This window comes from Vulpes vulpes, unplaced genomic scaffold (genome assembly GCF_048418805.1).
Source record: "Vulpes vulpes isolate BD-2025 unplaced genomic scaffold, VulVul3 u000000703, whole genome shotgun sequence".
NCBI classification, from domain to species: Eukaryota; Metazoa; Chordata; class Mammalia; order Carnivora; family Canidae; genus Vulpes; species Vulpes vulpes.
Window position 1 is genome coordinate 1113638 of NW_027325743.1, and position 18502 is coordinate 1132139.

At 38.4% G+C, this 18502-nt stretch overlaps 1 protein-coding gene across 7 annotated transcripts in view; it reads right to left on the reverse strand.

Annotated features, from left to right (window-relative positions):
* The window catches only part of LOC140596733 (IQ motif and ubiquitin-like domain-containing protein), a 136933-nt gene that overhangs the window by 69500 nt on the left and 48931 nt on the right, over nt 1-18502 (reverse strand). For 6 of the 7 annotated variants that reach the window (XM_072745229.1, XM_072745225.1, XM_072745228.1 and 3 more), the window contains one exon: nt 13529-18438. The exons of the other annotated variant lie outside the window; for it this stretch is intronic. In XM_072745229.1, coding sequence (XP_072601330.1) covers nt 18256-18438 — 183 coding nt within the window. In that variant the 3' untranslated portion in view covers nt 13529-18255. Of the gene's footprint in view, nt 1-13528; nt 18439-18502 lie in introns of those variants that run through there. 7 annotated transcript variants of the gene reach the window in all.

Genomic DNA, 18502 nt, shown 5'->3' on the forward strand with positions numbered 1-18502 from the left:
CAATACTAGCATGAAATGTTAAACTCTAGTATATTACGTTATTGCAGAGTCAGAAAAACATATTTGATATTTGCTAATTTGCTAAAAACATATTTGCTAATTTGATCCATGAGGCATCCCTTATTTTTATGGTTTCCTTTTATTCAAAAGAGACAGAATTCTGCTTCCTTTTTCTTTTTTTTTTTTAAGATTTTATTTATCTGTTCTCTGACCTGTACAAACCTTTTATACTCTGTTCAGTATCAATTTGCTTCTGTAACCCTACACTTATCTTCACACCAGGTCACTTGAATCAGCAATGATTAAACAGTGCTCAGTTCAGTTTTTGATAAGTTCTCAATTTCAGTTTTGACACACTACAAATAGATCAGGTCTCTAGAATCTGAGATCACTTTTAGCATGTATTTGCTGAGATCGTGATTTAATTCTACGTTGTATGTGGGAAAGGAGAAGTTCAAATCCAGTTCAGATTTCACAAACATCTTGCAACAGCTGCCCATAAAATGCTATGGAAGGTAGACACTGTCATTGTCACCAACTGTTTATATTTGAGGTTCATAATTTAGTATATATTTTTCTTGCCTGATCACATAAATGCATAATATTTACGGAGACTATAGTAGAAGTATAGGTATATGATTTTTGTTTTTTAAATTTTTCTTACATAAAGTCAATGAGCCAACATAAAGTACTTCATTAGCTTCAGACGTAGTTTTCAATAATTCATCAGTTGCATATAACACTCAGTCTTCTTCACATCACATGCCCTCTAAATGCCCATCACCCGGTTACCCCATCCCACACCTATCTCCCCTTCAGCGACCCTCTATTTGTTTCCCAGAGTTAAGAGTCTCTCATGTTTGTTTGTTTGTTTTAAGAATTTATTTATTTTTTAATGAGAGACACCGAGAGAGAGGCAGAGACACAGGCAGAGGCAGAAGCAGCCTCCTCACAGGGATCCCGATGTGGGACTTGATCCCTGAACTGGGATCACGCCCTGAGCCAAAGGCAGACACTCAACCACTGAGCTACCCAGGCATCTCTCTTCTGCCCATTTCTTGACTGGATTATTTGTTTCTTGGTGTTGAGTTTAATAAATTCTTTTTAGATCTTGGATACTAGCCCTTTATCTGATACATCATTTACAAATATCAAGATTTACTTTTCCAATCCATGAGCATGGAATCTTTTTCCATCTTTTTGTGTCTTCCTCAATTTCTTTCAGAAGTGTTCTGTGGTTATTAGAGTATAGATCCTTTACCTCTTTGGTTAGGTTTATTCCTGGATATCTCATGGTTTTGGATGCAGTTGTAAATGGGATTGACTCCTTAATTTCTCTTTCTTCAGCCTCATTGTCAGTGTATAGAAATGCAGCTGATTTCTGTGCATTGATTTTGTATCCTGCCACATTGCTGAATTGTTGTATGAGTTATAGCAATTTTGCGGTGGAATCTTTTAGGTTTTCCACGTACAGTCTCATGTCACCTACAGAGAGTGAGAATTGGACTTCTTCTTTGCCAATTTGAAGGCCTTTTGTTTCTTTTTGTTGTCTGGCTGCTGAGGCTAGGTCATCTAGTACTATGTTGAGCAAAAGTGGTGAGAATGGGCATCCCTGTCGTGTTCCTGACAAATTAGATTTTAAAACAAAGTAAGAGATGAAGAGGGACACTATGTCATACTATCCAACAAGAAGATCTAACAATTATATATATTTATGCTACTAATTTGGGAGCAGCCAATTAATTATATCAACCAATTAATAACCAAAGTAAAGAAACAAATAGATGATACATTAATAGTAGTGGATTTCAACACCCCACTTACAGCAATGGACAGATTATCTAAGTACATCAATAAAGAAACGAAGGCTTTTGAGGAAGAAAAACCTACGTTTAATTGGGGTTCCTGAGGGTGCCGAAAGGGCCAGAGGGCCAGAATATGTATTTGAACAAATCCTAGCTGAAAACTTTCCGAATCTGGGAAGGGAAACAGGCATTCAGATCCAGGAAATAGAGAGATTCCCCCCCTAAAATCAACAAAAACCGTTCAACACCTCGACATTTAATAGTGAAGCTTGCAAATTCCAAAGATAAGGAGAAGATCCTTAAAGCAGCAAGAGAAAAAAAGTCCCTGACTTTTATGGGGAGAAATATTAGGGTAACAGCAGACCTCTCCACAGAGACCTGGCAGGCCAGAAAGGGATGGCAGGATATATTCAGGGTCCTAAATGAAAAGAACATGCAACCAAGAATACTTTATCCAGCAAGGCTTTCATTCAAAATGGAAGGAGAGATAAAGAGCTTCCAAGACAGGCAGGAACTGAAAGAATATGTAACCTCCAAACCAGCTCTGCAAGAAATTTTAAGGGGGACTCTTAAAACTCCCCTTTAAGAAGAAGTTCAGTGGAACAATCCACAAAAACAAGGACTGAATAGATATGATGACACTAAACTCATATCTATCAATAGTAACTCTGAACGTGAACGGGCTTAATGACCCCATCAAAAGGCGCAGGGTTTCAGACTGGATAAAAAAGCAGGACCCATCTATTTGCTGTCTACAAGAGACTCATTTTAGACAGAAGGACACCTACAACCTGAAAATAAAAGGTTGGAGAACCATTTACCATTCAAATGGTCCTCAAAAGAAAGCAGGGGTTGCCATCCTTATATCAGATAAATTAAAATTTACCCCGAAGACTATAGTGAGAGATGAAGAGGGACACTATCTCATACTCAAAGGATCTATCCAACAAGAGGACTTAACAATCCTCAATATATATGCCCCGAATGTGGGAGCTGCCAAATATTTAAACCAATTAATAACCAAACTCAAGAAATACCTTGATAATAATACACTTATACTTGGTGACTTCAATCTAGCTCTTTCTACCCTGGATAGGTCTTCTAAGCACAACATCTCCAAAGAAACGAGAGCTTTAAATGATACACTGGACCAGATGGATTTCACAGATATCTACAGAACTTTACATCCAAACTCAACTGAATACACATTCTTCTCAAGTGCACATGGAACTTTCTCCAGAATAGACCACATACTGGGTCACAAATCGGGTCTGAACCGATACCAAAAGATCGGGATAGTCCCCTGTATATTCTCAGACCATAATGCCTTGAAATTAGAACTTAATCACAACAAGAAGTATGGAAGGACCACAAACACGTGGAGGTTAAGGACCATCCTGCTAAAAGATGAAAAGGTCAACCAGGAAATTAAGGAAGAATTAAAAAGATTCATGGAAACTAATGAGAATGAAGATACAACTGTTCAAAATCTTTGGGATGCAGCAAAAGCAGTCCTGAGGGGGAAATACATCGCAATACAAGCATCCATTCAAAAACTGGAAAGATCTCAAATTCAAAAGCTCACCTTACACATAAAGGAACTAGAGAAAAAGCAACAAATAGACCCCACCCCCAGCAGAAGAAGACAGTTAATTAAAATTCGAGCAGAACTCAATGATATCGAGACCAAAAGAACTGTGGAACAGATCAACAGAACCAGGAGTTGGTTCTTTGAAAGAATTAATAAGATAGATAAACCATTAGCCAACCTTATTAAAAAGAAGAGAGAGAAGACTCAAATTAATAAAATCATGAATGAGAAAGGAGAGATCACTACCAACACCAAGGAAATACAAACGATTTTAAAAACATATTATGAACAGCTGTACGCCAATAAATTAGGAAATCTAGAAGAAATGGACGCATTCCTGGAAAGCCACAAACTACCAAAACTGGAGCAGGAAGAAATAGAAAACCTGAACAGGCCAATAACCAGGGAGGAAATTGAAGCAGTCATCAAAAACCTCCCAAGACACAAGAGTCCAGGGCCAGATGGCTTCCCAGGGGAATTCTATCAAACGTTTAAAGAAGAAATCATACCTATTCTACTAAAGCTGTTTGGAAAGATAGAAAGAGATGGAGTACTTCCAAATTCGTTCTATGAGGCCAGCATCACCTTAATTCTGAAACCAGACAAAGACCCCACCAAAAAGGAGAATTACAGACCAATATCCCTGATGAACATGGATGCAAAAATTCTCAACAAGATACTAGCCAATAGGATCCAACAACACATTAAGAAAATTATTCACCATGACCAAGTAGGATTTATCCCTGGGACACAAGGCTGGTTCAACACTTGTAAAACCATCAATGTGATTCATCATATCAGCAAGAGAAAAACCAAGAACCATATGATACTCTCATTAGATGCAGAGAAAGCATTTGACAAAATACAGCATCCATTCCTGATCAAAACCCTTCAGAGTGTTGGGATAGAGGGAACTTTCCTCGACATCTTAAAGGCCATTTACGAAAAGCCCACAGCAAATATCATTCTCAATGGGGAAGCACTGGGAGCCTTTCCCCTAAGATCAGGAACAAGACAGGGATGTCCACTCTCACCACTGCTGTTCAACATAGTTCTGGAAGTCCTCGCCTCAGCAATCAGACAACAAAAAGACATTAAAGGCATTCAAATTGGCAAAGAAGAAGTCAAACTCTCCCTCTTCGCCGATGACATGATACTCTACATAGAAAACCCAAAAGCCTCCACCCCAAGATTGCTAGAACTCATACAGCAATTTGGTAGCGTGGCAGGATACAAAATCAATGCCCAGAAATCAATGGCATTTCTATACACTAACAATGAGACTGAAGAAAGAGAAATTAAGGAGTCAATCCCATTTACAATTGCACCCAAAAGCATAAGATACCTAGGAATAAACCTAACCAAAGAGGTAAAAGATCTATACCCTAAAAACTATAGAACACTTCTGAAAGAAATTGAGGAAGACACAAAGAGATGGAAAAATATTCCATGCTCATGGATTGGCAGAATTAATATTGTAAAAATGTCAATGTTACCCAGGGCAATTTACACGTTTAATGCAATCCCTATCAAAATACCATGGAGTTTCTTCAGAGAGTTAGAACAAATTATTTTAAGATTTGTGTGGAATCAGAAAAGACCCCGAATAGCCAGGGGAATTTTAAAAAAGAAAACCATAGCTGGGGGCATCACAATGCCAGATTTCAGGTTGTACTACAAAGCTGTGGTCATCAAGACAGTGTGGTATTGGCACAAAAACAGACACATAGATCAATGGAACAGAATAGAGAACCCAGAAGTGGACCCTGAAATGTATGGTCATCTAATATTTGATAAAGGAGGAAAGACTATCCACTGGAAGAAAGACAGTCTCTTCAATAAATGGTGCTGGGAAAATTGGACATCCGCATGCAGAAGAATGAAACTGGACCACTCTCTTTCACCATACACAAAGATAAACTCAAAATGGATGAGAGATCTAAATGTGAGACAAGATTCCATCAAAATCCTAGAGGAGAACACAGGCAACACCCTTTTTGAACTCGGCCACAGTAACTTCTTCCAAGATACATCCACAAAGGCAAAAGAAACAAAAGCAAAAATGAACTATTGGGACTTCATCAAGATAAGAAGCTTTTGCACAGCAAAGGATACAGTCAACAAAACTAAAAGACAACCTACAGAATGGGAGAAGATATTTGCAAATGACATATCAGATAAAGGGCTAGTTTCCAAAATCTATAAAGAACTTATTAAACTCAACACCAAAGAAACAAACAATCCAATCATGAAATGGGCAAAAGACATGAAGAGAAATCTCACAGAGGAAGACATGGACATGGCCAACAAGCACATGAGAAAATGCTCTGCATCACTTGCCATCAGGGAAATACAAATCAAAACCACAATGAGATACCACCTCACACCAGTGAGAATGGGGAAAATTAACAAGGCAGGAAACAACAAATGTTGGAGAGGATGCGGAGAAAAGGGAACCCTCTTACACTGTTGGTGGGAATGTGAACTGGTGCAGCCACTCTGGAAAACTGTGTGGAGGTTCCTCAAAGAGTTAAAAATAGACCTGCCCTACGACCCAGCAATTGCACTGTTGGGGATTTACCCCAAAGATTCAGATGCAATGAAACGTCGGGACACCTGCACCCCGATGTTTCTATCAGCAATGGCCACAATAGCCAAACTGTGGAAGGAGCCTCGGTGTCCATCGAAAGATGAATGGATAAAGAAGATGTGGTTTATGTATACAATGGAATATTACTCAGCAATTAGAAACGACAAATACCCACCATTTGCTTCAACGTGGATGGAACTGGAGGGTATTATGCTGAGTGAAATAAGTCAATCGGAGAAGGAAAAACAGTTTATGTTCTCATTCATTTGGGGAATATGAATAATAGTGAAAGGGAATATAAAGGAAGGGAAAAGAAATGTTGGGAAATATCAGGAAGGGAGACAGAACATAAAGACTCCTAACTCGGGGAAACGAACTAGGGGTGGTGGAAGGGGAGGAGGGCGGGTGTTGGAGGGGAATGGGTGATGGGCACTGAGGTGGACACTTGACGGGATGAGCACTGGGTGTTTTTCTGTATGTTGGTAAATTGAACACCAATAAAAATTAATTAAAAAAAAAAAAAAAAAAGAAACTAAGGCTTTGAATGACACACTGGACCAGATGGGCTTTACAGATATATACAGGATAATCCATCCTAAAACAACAGAATGTACATTATTCTTGACTGCACATGGAACTTTCTCCAGGATAGATCACATACTGAGTCACAAATCAAGTCTCAATGATACCAAAATATTGGTATTGTCCCCTGCATATTTTCAGACCACAATGCTTTGAAACTTAAGCTGAATCATAAGAGGAAACTTGGAAGAAATTCAAACACATGGAGGTTAAAGAGTATCCTACTAAAGAATGAATGGGTCAACAGGAAATTAAAGAATTAAAAAGATTCATGCAAACTAATGAAAATGAAAGCACAACTGTTCAAAATCTTTGGGATACAGCAAAGGTGGTCCTAAGAGGGAAGTACATTTCAATACAAGCCTTGGAAAAAAATCTCAAATACACAAGCTAAACTTACACCTAAAGGCGCTGGAAAAAGAATAGCAAATAAAGCCTAAACCAAGCAGAAAAGAAATAATAGAACAGAAATCAATGAAATAGAAACCACAAGAACAGCAGAATAGATCAATGAAACTAGGAGTTGGTTCTTTGAAAGAGTTAGTAAGATAGATAAACCCCTAGTCAGACTTAGCCAAAAGAAAAAAAAAACCCAAAGTAATAAAATCATGAATAAAAGAGAAAAAATAATGACCAATACCAAGAAAATACAAATGATTTTAAGAACATATTATGAGCAACTATGCCAATAAGTTAGGCAATCTGGAAGAAATAGATGCATTTCTGGAAACTTATAAACTACCAAAACTGAAACAGGAAGAAATAGAAAACCTGAACAGACCAATAACTAGGAAGGAAATTGAAGCAGTAATCAAAACTCTCCCAAGAAACCAGAGTCCATGGCCAGATGTCTTCCCAGGGGAATTATACCAAACATTTAAAGAATAAATAACACCTATTCTACTGTTTCAAAAAATAGGAATGGAAGGAACACTTTCAAACTCATTCTATGAGGTCAACGTTACCTTGATCCCCAAACCAGACAAAGTCTCCATCAAAAAGGAGAATTACAGACCAATTTCTCTGATGAGCATGAATGCCAAAATACTCACCAAGACACTAGCCAATAGGACCCAACAGTGTGTTAAGAGGATTATTCACCACGACCAAGTGGGATTTTTTTCCTGGGATACAGGGGTGGTTCAACATTCACAAATCAATCAATGTGATAGATCACATTAATAAAAGACAAGAACCATATAATCCTCTCAACTGATGCAGAATAAGCATTTGACAAAACACAGCCTCCATTCCTGATTAAAACTTTCCACAGTGTAGGGATGGAGGGAACATTCCTCAATATCATAAAAGCCATCAATGAAAAACCCACTAACATTCTTAATGGGATATTTTTTTAAATTGACTTTTACTTATTTCACGTGTATTAGATGTATAATATAAGAAATGTTTTTTAAAATCTGCAGTGCATTAAATTTATGTTTGTAGAAGGATTATAAGAAGTCTTTCCAAGCCAAGAGCATCCAGGGGCTTCTGGTACAGCATGTGAAGGCTTAGAAGTCCCCACTCTGCCCTAACAAATAAAAAGCTGAGCTAATTGAAAAATCAACAGTGATTCTTAGATCTATAATAGAAGTAAGGTCACAGGACAAACCCCTGCCCCCAACACTGGAGAGAATGACAGGCAAATAGAGAAGCACAACCTAACTGCAACAGTATTCCTAATTGATCTAACATAGCATTTTGTTCAAAATAATAGCAATAATACATTCGTGTGTGTTTGTATATGTCATATATATGCTTATATATGTGAGTGGAATGAATGACAACAATGATACAAGGGATGGAAGGGAGGAATTAGGACTATTTTGTTATCACTCGGGACTTCAACATCCCTCTGTCGGAAATGTACAGATCCAGCAGCCAGAAAGTCAGTAAGGACACAGTTGAGCTCAACGCTACCACCAATTAGCTGCATATAATGGACATCTACAGACTACATCATCCTACAGGATATACCTTCTTCTCAAGCAAAGAGTATCCAGTATATTACTCTTTTGGCTAAACTTTTTCAGTTCTCCCTCTAAATATATATTACTGTTCTATAAAATTTTGTGAGTTTTGAGAGTGCAGAATGATGTCTTAAAATGCCCATTGGCCTCTAACAAGGCACATTGCATACTATCTGGAATATCATTGGAATTGCTAGGGTCTTTTGTGAGATTTTTTTTAAAGATTTTATTTATTTATTCATGGGAGACACAAAGAGAGAGAGAGAGAGGCAGAGACACAGGCAGAGGGAGAAGCAGGCTCCATGCAGGGAGCCTGTTGTGGGACTCGATCCTGGGACTCCAGGATCACACCCTGGTCCAAAGGCAGGTGCTCAACCGCTGAGCCACCCAGGCGACCCTCTTTTGTGAGATCTGATGAGAATAAAATAAACTTAAAACAAAAGTCAAGGGATCCCTGGGTGGCGCAGCGGTTTGGCGCCTGCCTTTGGCCCAGGGCGCGATCCTGGAGACCCGGGATCGAATCCCACATCGGACTCCCGGTGCATGGAGCCTGCTTCTCCCTCTGCCTGTGTCTCTGCCTCCCTCTCTCTCTCTCTCTCTCTCTCTCTCTGTGTGACTATCATAAATAAATAAAAATTAAAAAAAAAAGTCAAAATGTTCTTTCTCAACCAGGTATTGGTAACTCTCAACTTATAAAAGATAGAAACTATGACCTGTTCACTTAGACACACTTACTGGACAATTTGTGCTCTCTAAAGAATTGCATGGTGAGTCTCAAATTCTAATTTAGTGGTGACATTACTGTTTTCCCTGGAGGAATTTCTTCTTTGTGCATTAAGACCTACAAATCTATTGAGTCCAAGGTCGAAAGGAAGAAAAGTAATAAGTTTATGTAGATTATGTGGCATAATAATGAAAGGGGCCACATTCAGCTTTATCCTTTTATTCCCAGGTCTATGTATGTATTTTTAGGATAGGAGAGAGCAACACCCGCTAGTCAGCTCTGCCCATTTTTCCCCAGCCTATGCATTCTGCCTGTGAAGGAGACAACACATACTGACCAATGATTTAAGGCGTATATGGTAACCTGTAAGACAGCACTCCAATACTCCAATACTCAGGGTCCTGTCACTCAGATGATGCCATAACTGACCTACCAGTGGGTCATTCTAGAATTATAACAAGCCAGACATTTCTCGGTAGTAAAGACATAGTAAGATCAGTGAACTCTGTGAACATGAACCCAAGGCTTCACTTCCTCCTCTGTGAAGTGAATTCTTGGTTGAAGGTAATGTAAAACATGACACCACGGTGATAAGGAGGTCCATGAATGATTGTGTGGACAGAAATATTCTAAGCAGGGAAGACAAATCCATATGCATTTTAAATATCTATATTCATGAGAATGCCCTCTCCCTGGTAACAACAACAAAAAATCAAATACACTCAACTATCCATCAGATCGCCAGTTGGTTTCCTTGGGGGAGTATTATCAGTTTGTGGCTAATTAGTGTCCTCTGTTGTTGGTAAATTAGACACCTGGCTATGATGGTAGCCAAAAGAGCCTTGGTGAAGCTCTGTTGTTAAACCCAAAGATAAGTTCCATCCATACTATGTTTTTAATATTTATTTATTTATTTATTTATTTATTTATTTATTTATTTATTTATTTATGATAGTCACAGAGAGAGAGAGAGAGAGAGGCAGAGACACAGGCAGAGGGAGAAGCAGACTCCATGCACCGGGAGCCCGACGTGGGACTCGATCCCAGATCTCCAGAATCGCGCCCTGGGCCAAAGGCAGGCACTAAACCGCTGCGCCACCCAGGGATCCCCTCTATCCATACTATTGAGGTTAGTTTGTAAATGAATCCATTGAGCAAACACCAAAAATCTAGTAAAAGAAGTTTATTGAGATACACAGGAGAATAACCTTGAACACTTGATTTTTGACAGAATCCTCTGCAGTGGATGCCATCTGGAATGCTCTAAATAGGATAGGCTTACCCACAGACATCTCCCCCAAAGTCCTTATCACTGATTTTTAAATATTATTCTAAGTCTCCTTCCAGTAGATTAACCTTAGGCAGTGCCATGGATCTCCATAGATCCATACCACCAGCTATGTCCCATTGCATGAAAAGTGGATAATGAGATGCACCACGTGAAATTCTTCCCTCTGAGAGAATTCCTTATCAGTGTCTTCCTTGGCCTTCCAAGTGGACACAGTGGAAGCATATGGACAGGCCTTTCCCTAAACCAGACCATCAATTGACACTATGGTGTATGGATCCTTCTGTAAACCAGATCTTTTTATTTTCTTCCATTTAAGTGACCTTGGGGAACTCTCCACGAGGCCATAGTTGTTTGTGGAGGGGTAAGTGGGAAAGCAATAGGATCCTATACGGTGGGAGTCTGAAGTATCTACTTCATGCGATTTACTTGTAACTTCCAAACCTGGGAGGCTATTCTTGGATGTACAATTTCTACTTTACAATGGAATGACGCTGGGTACATTCAACTTTATGACTTGTTGTTTTAAGCCACCCAGTTTGTTGTAATTTGTTATAGGAGCCCTAGGAAGTGAATACAGCTATCTATTTCTTTCCTGTGGATCTGATTATCATTTAATCCTTGTTCTAAATCCCTGCAGGGTCAAATCACTTGGCTCCTAGGGATTTTTATTATAACTCTGCTCTCTTTTTCTCTAATGGTTAAACTTCACCCCTTGGCTCTTAGCATTCATGATCACATTATTTCTATCAAATCGGGTTATCAAATTCCATTACAGCATGCCCACTGTCATCTCCAGCCTGTAGGGAACCACCACCAAGAACTTTTCAAGGATGCTGGTAATCCAGTCATGACTGCATTTCTTAATGCCTTGGTGAAGATCCTCTTGTGGAACACTGCCACCTCCAAGAGGTATCTGAGAAAGTCATATATAATATCCCTTCCACCTCAATCCATTTTCCTGAGTAATGTTTTCTAGGGAAGTTCTTGGATTTTGAGCTCATTGATAAACATCACTTTTGAGTCCAGGCTTCAGTTAACATATCTAGCAATTCCTGGGGCCTCAAACTAACAGATTAAATCCTGAATTCTAGGCAAGCACATGAATTTGGCGTGATACAATCTTTTGTTTTGTCCTTTTTGGCCTAATAGTCTTAGAATAAACTCTTACACATGTCCCCCTGACTCTTGATAAAAATTGACAACTCTTTCAGTATATAGGTCAACTCATACCAGACCCTACCTTGCTGTTCTTCCCCACCACATCCTCACCTTAGCATAAGATTTAGCCTGGGGGCACACTTAACTGACAGTATCAGTTAAGCCTTACAGGCTCCAGACTTAATCCTCAGCCACATCTGCCATGTAAACACAGGAGAAAAGTAATTTCTATAGAGTTGTCATAAAGGTTTTCTGAATTTCTTTTTTTTTTAAAGATTTTAATTATTTTTCATGAGACACACAGTGAGAGAGGCAGAGGGAGAAGCAGGCTCCCTGCAGGGAGCCTGATGCGGGACTTGATCCCAGGGCCCTAGGGTCAGGCCCTGAGCCGAAGGCAGACGCCCAACCATTGAGCCACCCAGGCGTCCCAGGTCTTCTGAATTTCTATCTGGGCCTCCTGTTGGACCTTCGAGGCTTTCAATTTATCCTTTTCCTTAAGAACCCTTCCTGATGTAACAAATAACATCCTATGACACAATCTGTGTCATCAAAGTGACTAACTGGCTCAGCCATTTGATCTCACTATGCTTATCCTCCACATATACCTCGTTCTATGCCACCACTTGTGATATTTTGAGCAATCAGGATGCTACCACATGCTGCGTATTACCAGTGTCCTATTTCCCCCTGGCAAGGAGGTTATCCATATGTTCTTCAAATATGTGAGCAGCCCAAGCCTAGTATCCATTTTAAAGTCTGTTTGCTTGGATCGTTCCTGGTACCAATTACTGTTTTTTCAGAGTCTATCAGGCACACTCAAAGTGGTTAATTTGAGAAGTATTTAGAAAAGGGTTGTTTACAAAGCAAAGGGCACTGTTTAAGGAAATCAAAATGAAAAAATGAAGCACCTTGAACCTAGCTATAAAAGAAAGCAATTCACCCATCAGCTGAAGGAGACAAGAGAAGGAATGAATCTCAGAATTCAAAGAGAGCTACAGAGTAGAAGGCCTGACCATACAACCAGACATACGGTCTTAGGCAGATACATGCAGTCACTGACAATAATAGATCAAAAACATCTACGTGAAGCAGAAAGCATATCATTTCTTCCCCTGGAGAAGTCAGGGGAATAAACACCCAACCTCGGTCTGTCTTTCAGACCTCAAATGGCCTGCTGATGCTTCCCAGTGACCGAATGCACCTGGAGGATGTTATTCATTGATGCTCTGCCTAAAGAGCAGACTCTCGGGGCGCAAAGCAGAGAAGGGTGGAAGGCAGATCTGAAGAAGCAAACGAAGACTATCCAGCAAAAGCCATTTTTTAATCTTTTAATATATCTTAAAATTTTATTTGCTAATATTTTGTTTAGGATTTTTGCATCTATAATCATTGTGAAGTCGGCCTCTTTCTCATACTGTCCTTGTCAAATTTTGATGTCAAGGATGTCTTGACTTCAAGAATTGGGGAGTACTCACTCTTTTTCTATTCCTTAGAAGACTATCTATAGAATTAGAAATCTCTGTACTTTCAATGCTCAGTTGTGACACAAGACAATTGTACCCGCATTATCCATTGGGCAAAGCATGTCACATAATCCTGCCTCATTTCAAGACGGTGAAGAATTGCAATCAGTCACCCAGTGCTCCTGGAAGGAGAAAAGAAACATTTTCTACCTCTTGACTGACTTCTCTTTTTCTCATTTTTAAAGTTATCTAGGTCAACAACTACGAAGGGTCCAAGATGCTACCCAATTACAAGTTAACAAATTTGCCTGTCAGAATTTCATAGAGAACAGAGGAAGACATGAGACTCCTGGGTCAGAGATGAAGCACAATTTATTGTTCACAGAAAAAGCAGCAGGCAAAATATCAGTATTTTGCCCTAATTCCCCCCGGGTGATACAAAGTCTGGATGACATAGGCACATGCAGTGAGATTCTTTGCAGGGTGGAAATCCTGGGCTTAGAGACTCTGAATTATTTATAGTGAACACTAAATACTATCCCTATCTTCCAAGACTGCTTGCTATACAAACAACCTTCAAAATAAGTCTGAAAAAAAGAACTACCATTTCTGCTCAAAAGACATGTAGAAGTTCAAGAAACCTAAGAATTGTTTTTCAAGTGACTTTTTTTTTTAAACTTATTTTTGTATCTAACAGAGATAAATTATTCATTTATATTGTGAATAATAATTTATCAATATAAAGTAACTCCCTTGAAATTAATATCACCAACACTTTTTGTTATCTGCTTATATTTGACTATTACAATTTTATAAATTATCATACTTTTAACACTCTATAGGTCATTTCATTTGGGGTGTATATCTGGTACACAGCATTTAGTTCACTCTTGATACAACATGAAAATAACTATCTTTTGCTAGAGAACTATCTGAATTGAAGCACTGTGATATTTTTAACCTGGTTTTTCTCTTACATGTGCTTCTTCCTTCTGCTAACCTTAGAAAACAAAAACCCAAACCCTTTATCTCACAATAGTTCTCATTTGTCATTCCCCTTTTCTCTCTGAAATGCGTTTATAATTCCATCTTCATTCTACTAGCAGTTGCCTTTAAATTTTTAAACTATATATTTAGATACCCATTTTCCTGCCTACCTGTTGTCCCTTCTTCCATTAAAAAGACTTGGATACTTCTATCCCTCTGAACCTTCCTATAGTAGACATTTTATTGGAGTAGCTAGGGTATTATTTTTGTAGATTGATTTTTTTTTTGCAGTGTAGATTTTCATTTGAGGAATTATTTTTTTTCATTACATTGTTTCATAACCATACAAATGATCATTTGCAAAGGATCTTGAGGCTGTAGTGCTGTTATTTCTCCTATATCAACCCCTTACCTATTTCCACAGTTTTAAGATTGGCTGGAGGACAGAATGGGTACACAGAAATTCATGATATGCTTTCTGTTTAATAACGTCTTTATGATGTCTTCACAAATATTTGCCTCACAGTAAAATTCTTAGGTCATTTTTTTTTACCCGCAAAATTCAAAATCCTTCAATAGAAATGTTCCTCCCTTCTGACATTTAGTTTTGGGGAAGATAAATCTATGATGTTGCTATTGATTTTATTTTCTTGTGGCTAACTTTTCCTCTCCAACTTGAATGCTTATAGAATTTGTCCAATATTCTTGAGTATTGAACAGACTAATTTCTATAACTACATTTAACCAGAAATACCATGAAATTGTGTCTATATGTGTCTCTATATAAATTTCCCAGCACTTGGTAGATTCTTTACACAACTAAGGTTATATATCTTCCTAGCTTAGGAAAACTGGCTTTAAATCTCTCTTTACCAATTGTTTCTCCTTTTCTACTCCATTCCAGACTCATGTTATTTCTAGTGTTGACAGATTAAAATTATTAAACATTATTTTTGGTCACCTACTTCATTAATTTGTCCTTTTCCTCTAAGTTCTAGGGAGCAATCTTGAGCTAATCCATCAAATCTCTGGATTAGCTTCATCTTTTTTTTTTTTTAATTTTTATTTATTTATGATAGTCACAGAGAGAGAGAGAGAGAGGAAGAGGCAAAGACACAGGCAGAGGGAGAAGCAGGCTCCATGCACTGGGAGCCCGACGTGGGATTCGATCCCGGGTCTCCAGGATCGCACCCTGGGCCAAAGGCAGGCACTAAACCGCTGCGCCACCCAGAGATCCCTAGCTTCATCTTTAAAGCCCCAAATCTGCTGTTTGTTGCTATTTATGCATTGCTTTTGGTAGTTTAGCAATTGTTTATCTTGTATAATAGCAATTCTTCCCAGTATTTTTTTTCCAAAGGATGAAAAGTGCTATCAAATATCCTTAACATGAATCAATAAATTTGATAAGTGACTATTTGTTCTCATTCCTCAGAAGGGTCTTTTTTTTATTTCTGAAACTCTATCTACCGACTATTTATCAGCTTATTTTTATAATTTGAAGATATAAAATTTTGTCCTATTATATGTATTGCTTAGGTGTCTATCTGTATAATACAGTCCTCATAAAGGTGAAAGAAGGAAACACGTTCTCTTTTTTATTTTTATTTTTTTAAAGATTTTACTTATCTATTCATGAGAGACACACAGAGAGGCAAAGACCCAGGCAGAGGGAGAAGCAGGCTCCCTCCCTGCAGGGAGCCCAACGTAGGACTCCATCGATCAGGTCTCCAGGATCAGGCCCTGGGTTGCAGGTGACACTAAACCGCTGAGCCACCGGGGCTGCCCTGGAAACACTTTCTATAGCTTCATTTGTTAGTGGGCCAAGGGAAGTACGGTCATCAGGTTATAAACTCGAAGAATGAGGATACTACAGAGGCAGGAGAACCAACTGCTAAACAAGCTGTTGCTCGCCAGATGGCTAGAGTTAGGACTTTATTGAGTAGCAACCTGACTTTTCCCCCACAGATGTCCCTGTAGCCAGATACATCTTCTAGCCCCTTCTGCTGTGGATTTTTAGATAGTTGTATAAAATGAGAACTGTAGTTCCAGAAGGACTGAAAGGCATTTCCCAGAATATGGGGGAAAGTCTGTGTGCTGTTGAGCTGTTTGCCCCCTAAGTGGTTATTCTCCTAGTGCTGAAGGTACTGCCCCTTTCCATACATGAATTCAATTGCTCTAGCTGGTCCACCCCCCTTAGCTGCATTCCACAATCTTCCATACTAGGAGCAAATGCTGTCTAGTCAGTTGCTTCATCCCTAGGGTACATAGAGGAATTCTCACAGACCGTTATTGGTCCCTATCTGAAAATTTCTACCTTGAAGCTTGCCTCCCCAGCTCTTCCTTCTCCAAGGACATTCTCCTAAACTGCTTTGTGAAAATCACTTACATTCCAGGGCAAACCCACTGTTGTCTGTGTTAAATTGTTACCTGTTCATTAGTGATTGGAATGCTCCCCAATGTAACCCTATTGGTAAGTTACTATTTAGAAGGGTCCCAGAATGTCTAAATTGTCTATGAAAATCTGAAAATAACAGCACCATACCACTTCCCTCCTTTATGTTTATTTCCTTTAAAAATAACCACCAAGTGCCATGCTTTTGCTAAATAAAAAATAATTGTAGATATCCTAGAAAAGATGTTGTTGAAATATTGGCAAATATTGATATAGAACCAATATTATTACTGAGATTGAATTCCTTAAACCCAAAACTGAAGAAAACAGCTCATTAATTACTGATTGGAATTAGGAGAAAAATTACCTCACCTCCCCCTCTCTCTCTCTCGAATTATGTTGCGTGGGTGAGAAATACTACCCCTTGAGTTATAGAGTTTCACTTTAAATTCTTTCTTTCTAGCAAAATATCTTCTATTTAGCCATCCAGATCCACTATCACCACTGTCTACTCCACTCTTTGCCCTGAAACTGCATGAATTATGAAAACAAAATTCTATTTCTCCTACTTTCCTTCTGGGTTCTATCAATGGAAAATGCAAGCAGGAGACTGGAGAAAGGGAGAGTGTAAAATTATGAAGTATTTATTTCTCCAGTTCATGAGACCACCTAGGGTTGACTATCCCTTGACAGTTGGTTTCTGATCCTCAGTTATCTCCCTTACACTGAGCATTCTCAGACCTCTCCCTCCCCAGGTTTATTTGAGACTAGAGGTAGAAACAGCTTATCTCATATTGGCCCTGCGTTGCTGTATTATTCCTTTAGTTTCCTTAAATACTGTCCTCACTTTATAGTAAGTCCCTTTGTAAATACACTGTTCTTGAATTTTCCTAATTTGAATGTGCCATCAACTCCCTGTTCAGATGGACTCACACACTGCGCTCATCACTGTAGGTCTCTGACATGCATGTGGTCAAGGTAATTCCTTCAGCTTATTGGGGAAAGGGACTGTTACAGTTTGCCTAACCAAGTTTATCCTTCCTACAGAATGTCATCATTGCCTCACTGAGAGTTTTTCCTCCTAGATAGAAGATAATTCTACTGTTTACCCTGTTTTCCAGCATAGAATGCATTTGTTTGTTTATAAATAACCCCAGTTGTTTTACCAGGATTTTAGGAAGGATTGAAGGTAAAAGTAGAAAATAAAAAGTGAGGATTCAAACTGCTATATTAAAACATAGCATCTTAAAAAAAAAAACAGCATCTTTTATCCTACCTGTATAGATTTTTAAAAAAGAAAATTTTATGTTTCCTCTCATCCACATACTGACTATTCTTCTATAACTACATTTAACCTAAAATAAATTACTTGAGCCAAAAGCTAAACCAGCTTTTGTTTGCTGGTTTTATAGTGGGCACTTGAAATTCTTAAAAATTTTAGTGTGAAAATATGGAAAATAAAATATTCTCTTTACCTTAAAATATAATTCAGGAACAAAACAGTATTTCAATTTTCACTAATTATCTAACAATAAAGCATTACATATGGATGTTTTGTCTTCATACCACTTATGATACCATGAGAAACAAAAAACAATTAAAATCAATTAAAAGATAAAATTCTATTTCCATAATGTATAGCCTCTGTATTCCTCTGTTAGCAGTGGATAAAAATGCTGATCCTCAGATACTCCTGGATCTTCTAGGGACTGGGCCTCTGGGCCACTATAATCTTAGGAGTTGTTTCTGAGTGATATTTTTTTCTGATCTCATCTATTTCACCATCATCAAGTATAAATGAAGCCAGCACTGGAATGTGAGAAAAGTAGTTCTTAGCCAGGATATGTTTGTGTTTGATCTTGTGAATAAACAAGGGTTCATATCCCTGAAAAGAAAAGAAAAATCAAATTCTATTAAATGTCATAGATATACTTTACCAGGTTAACACA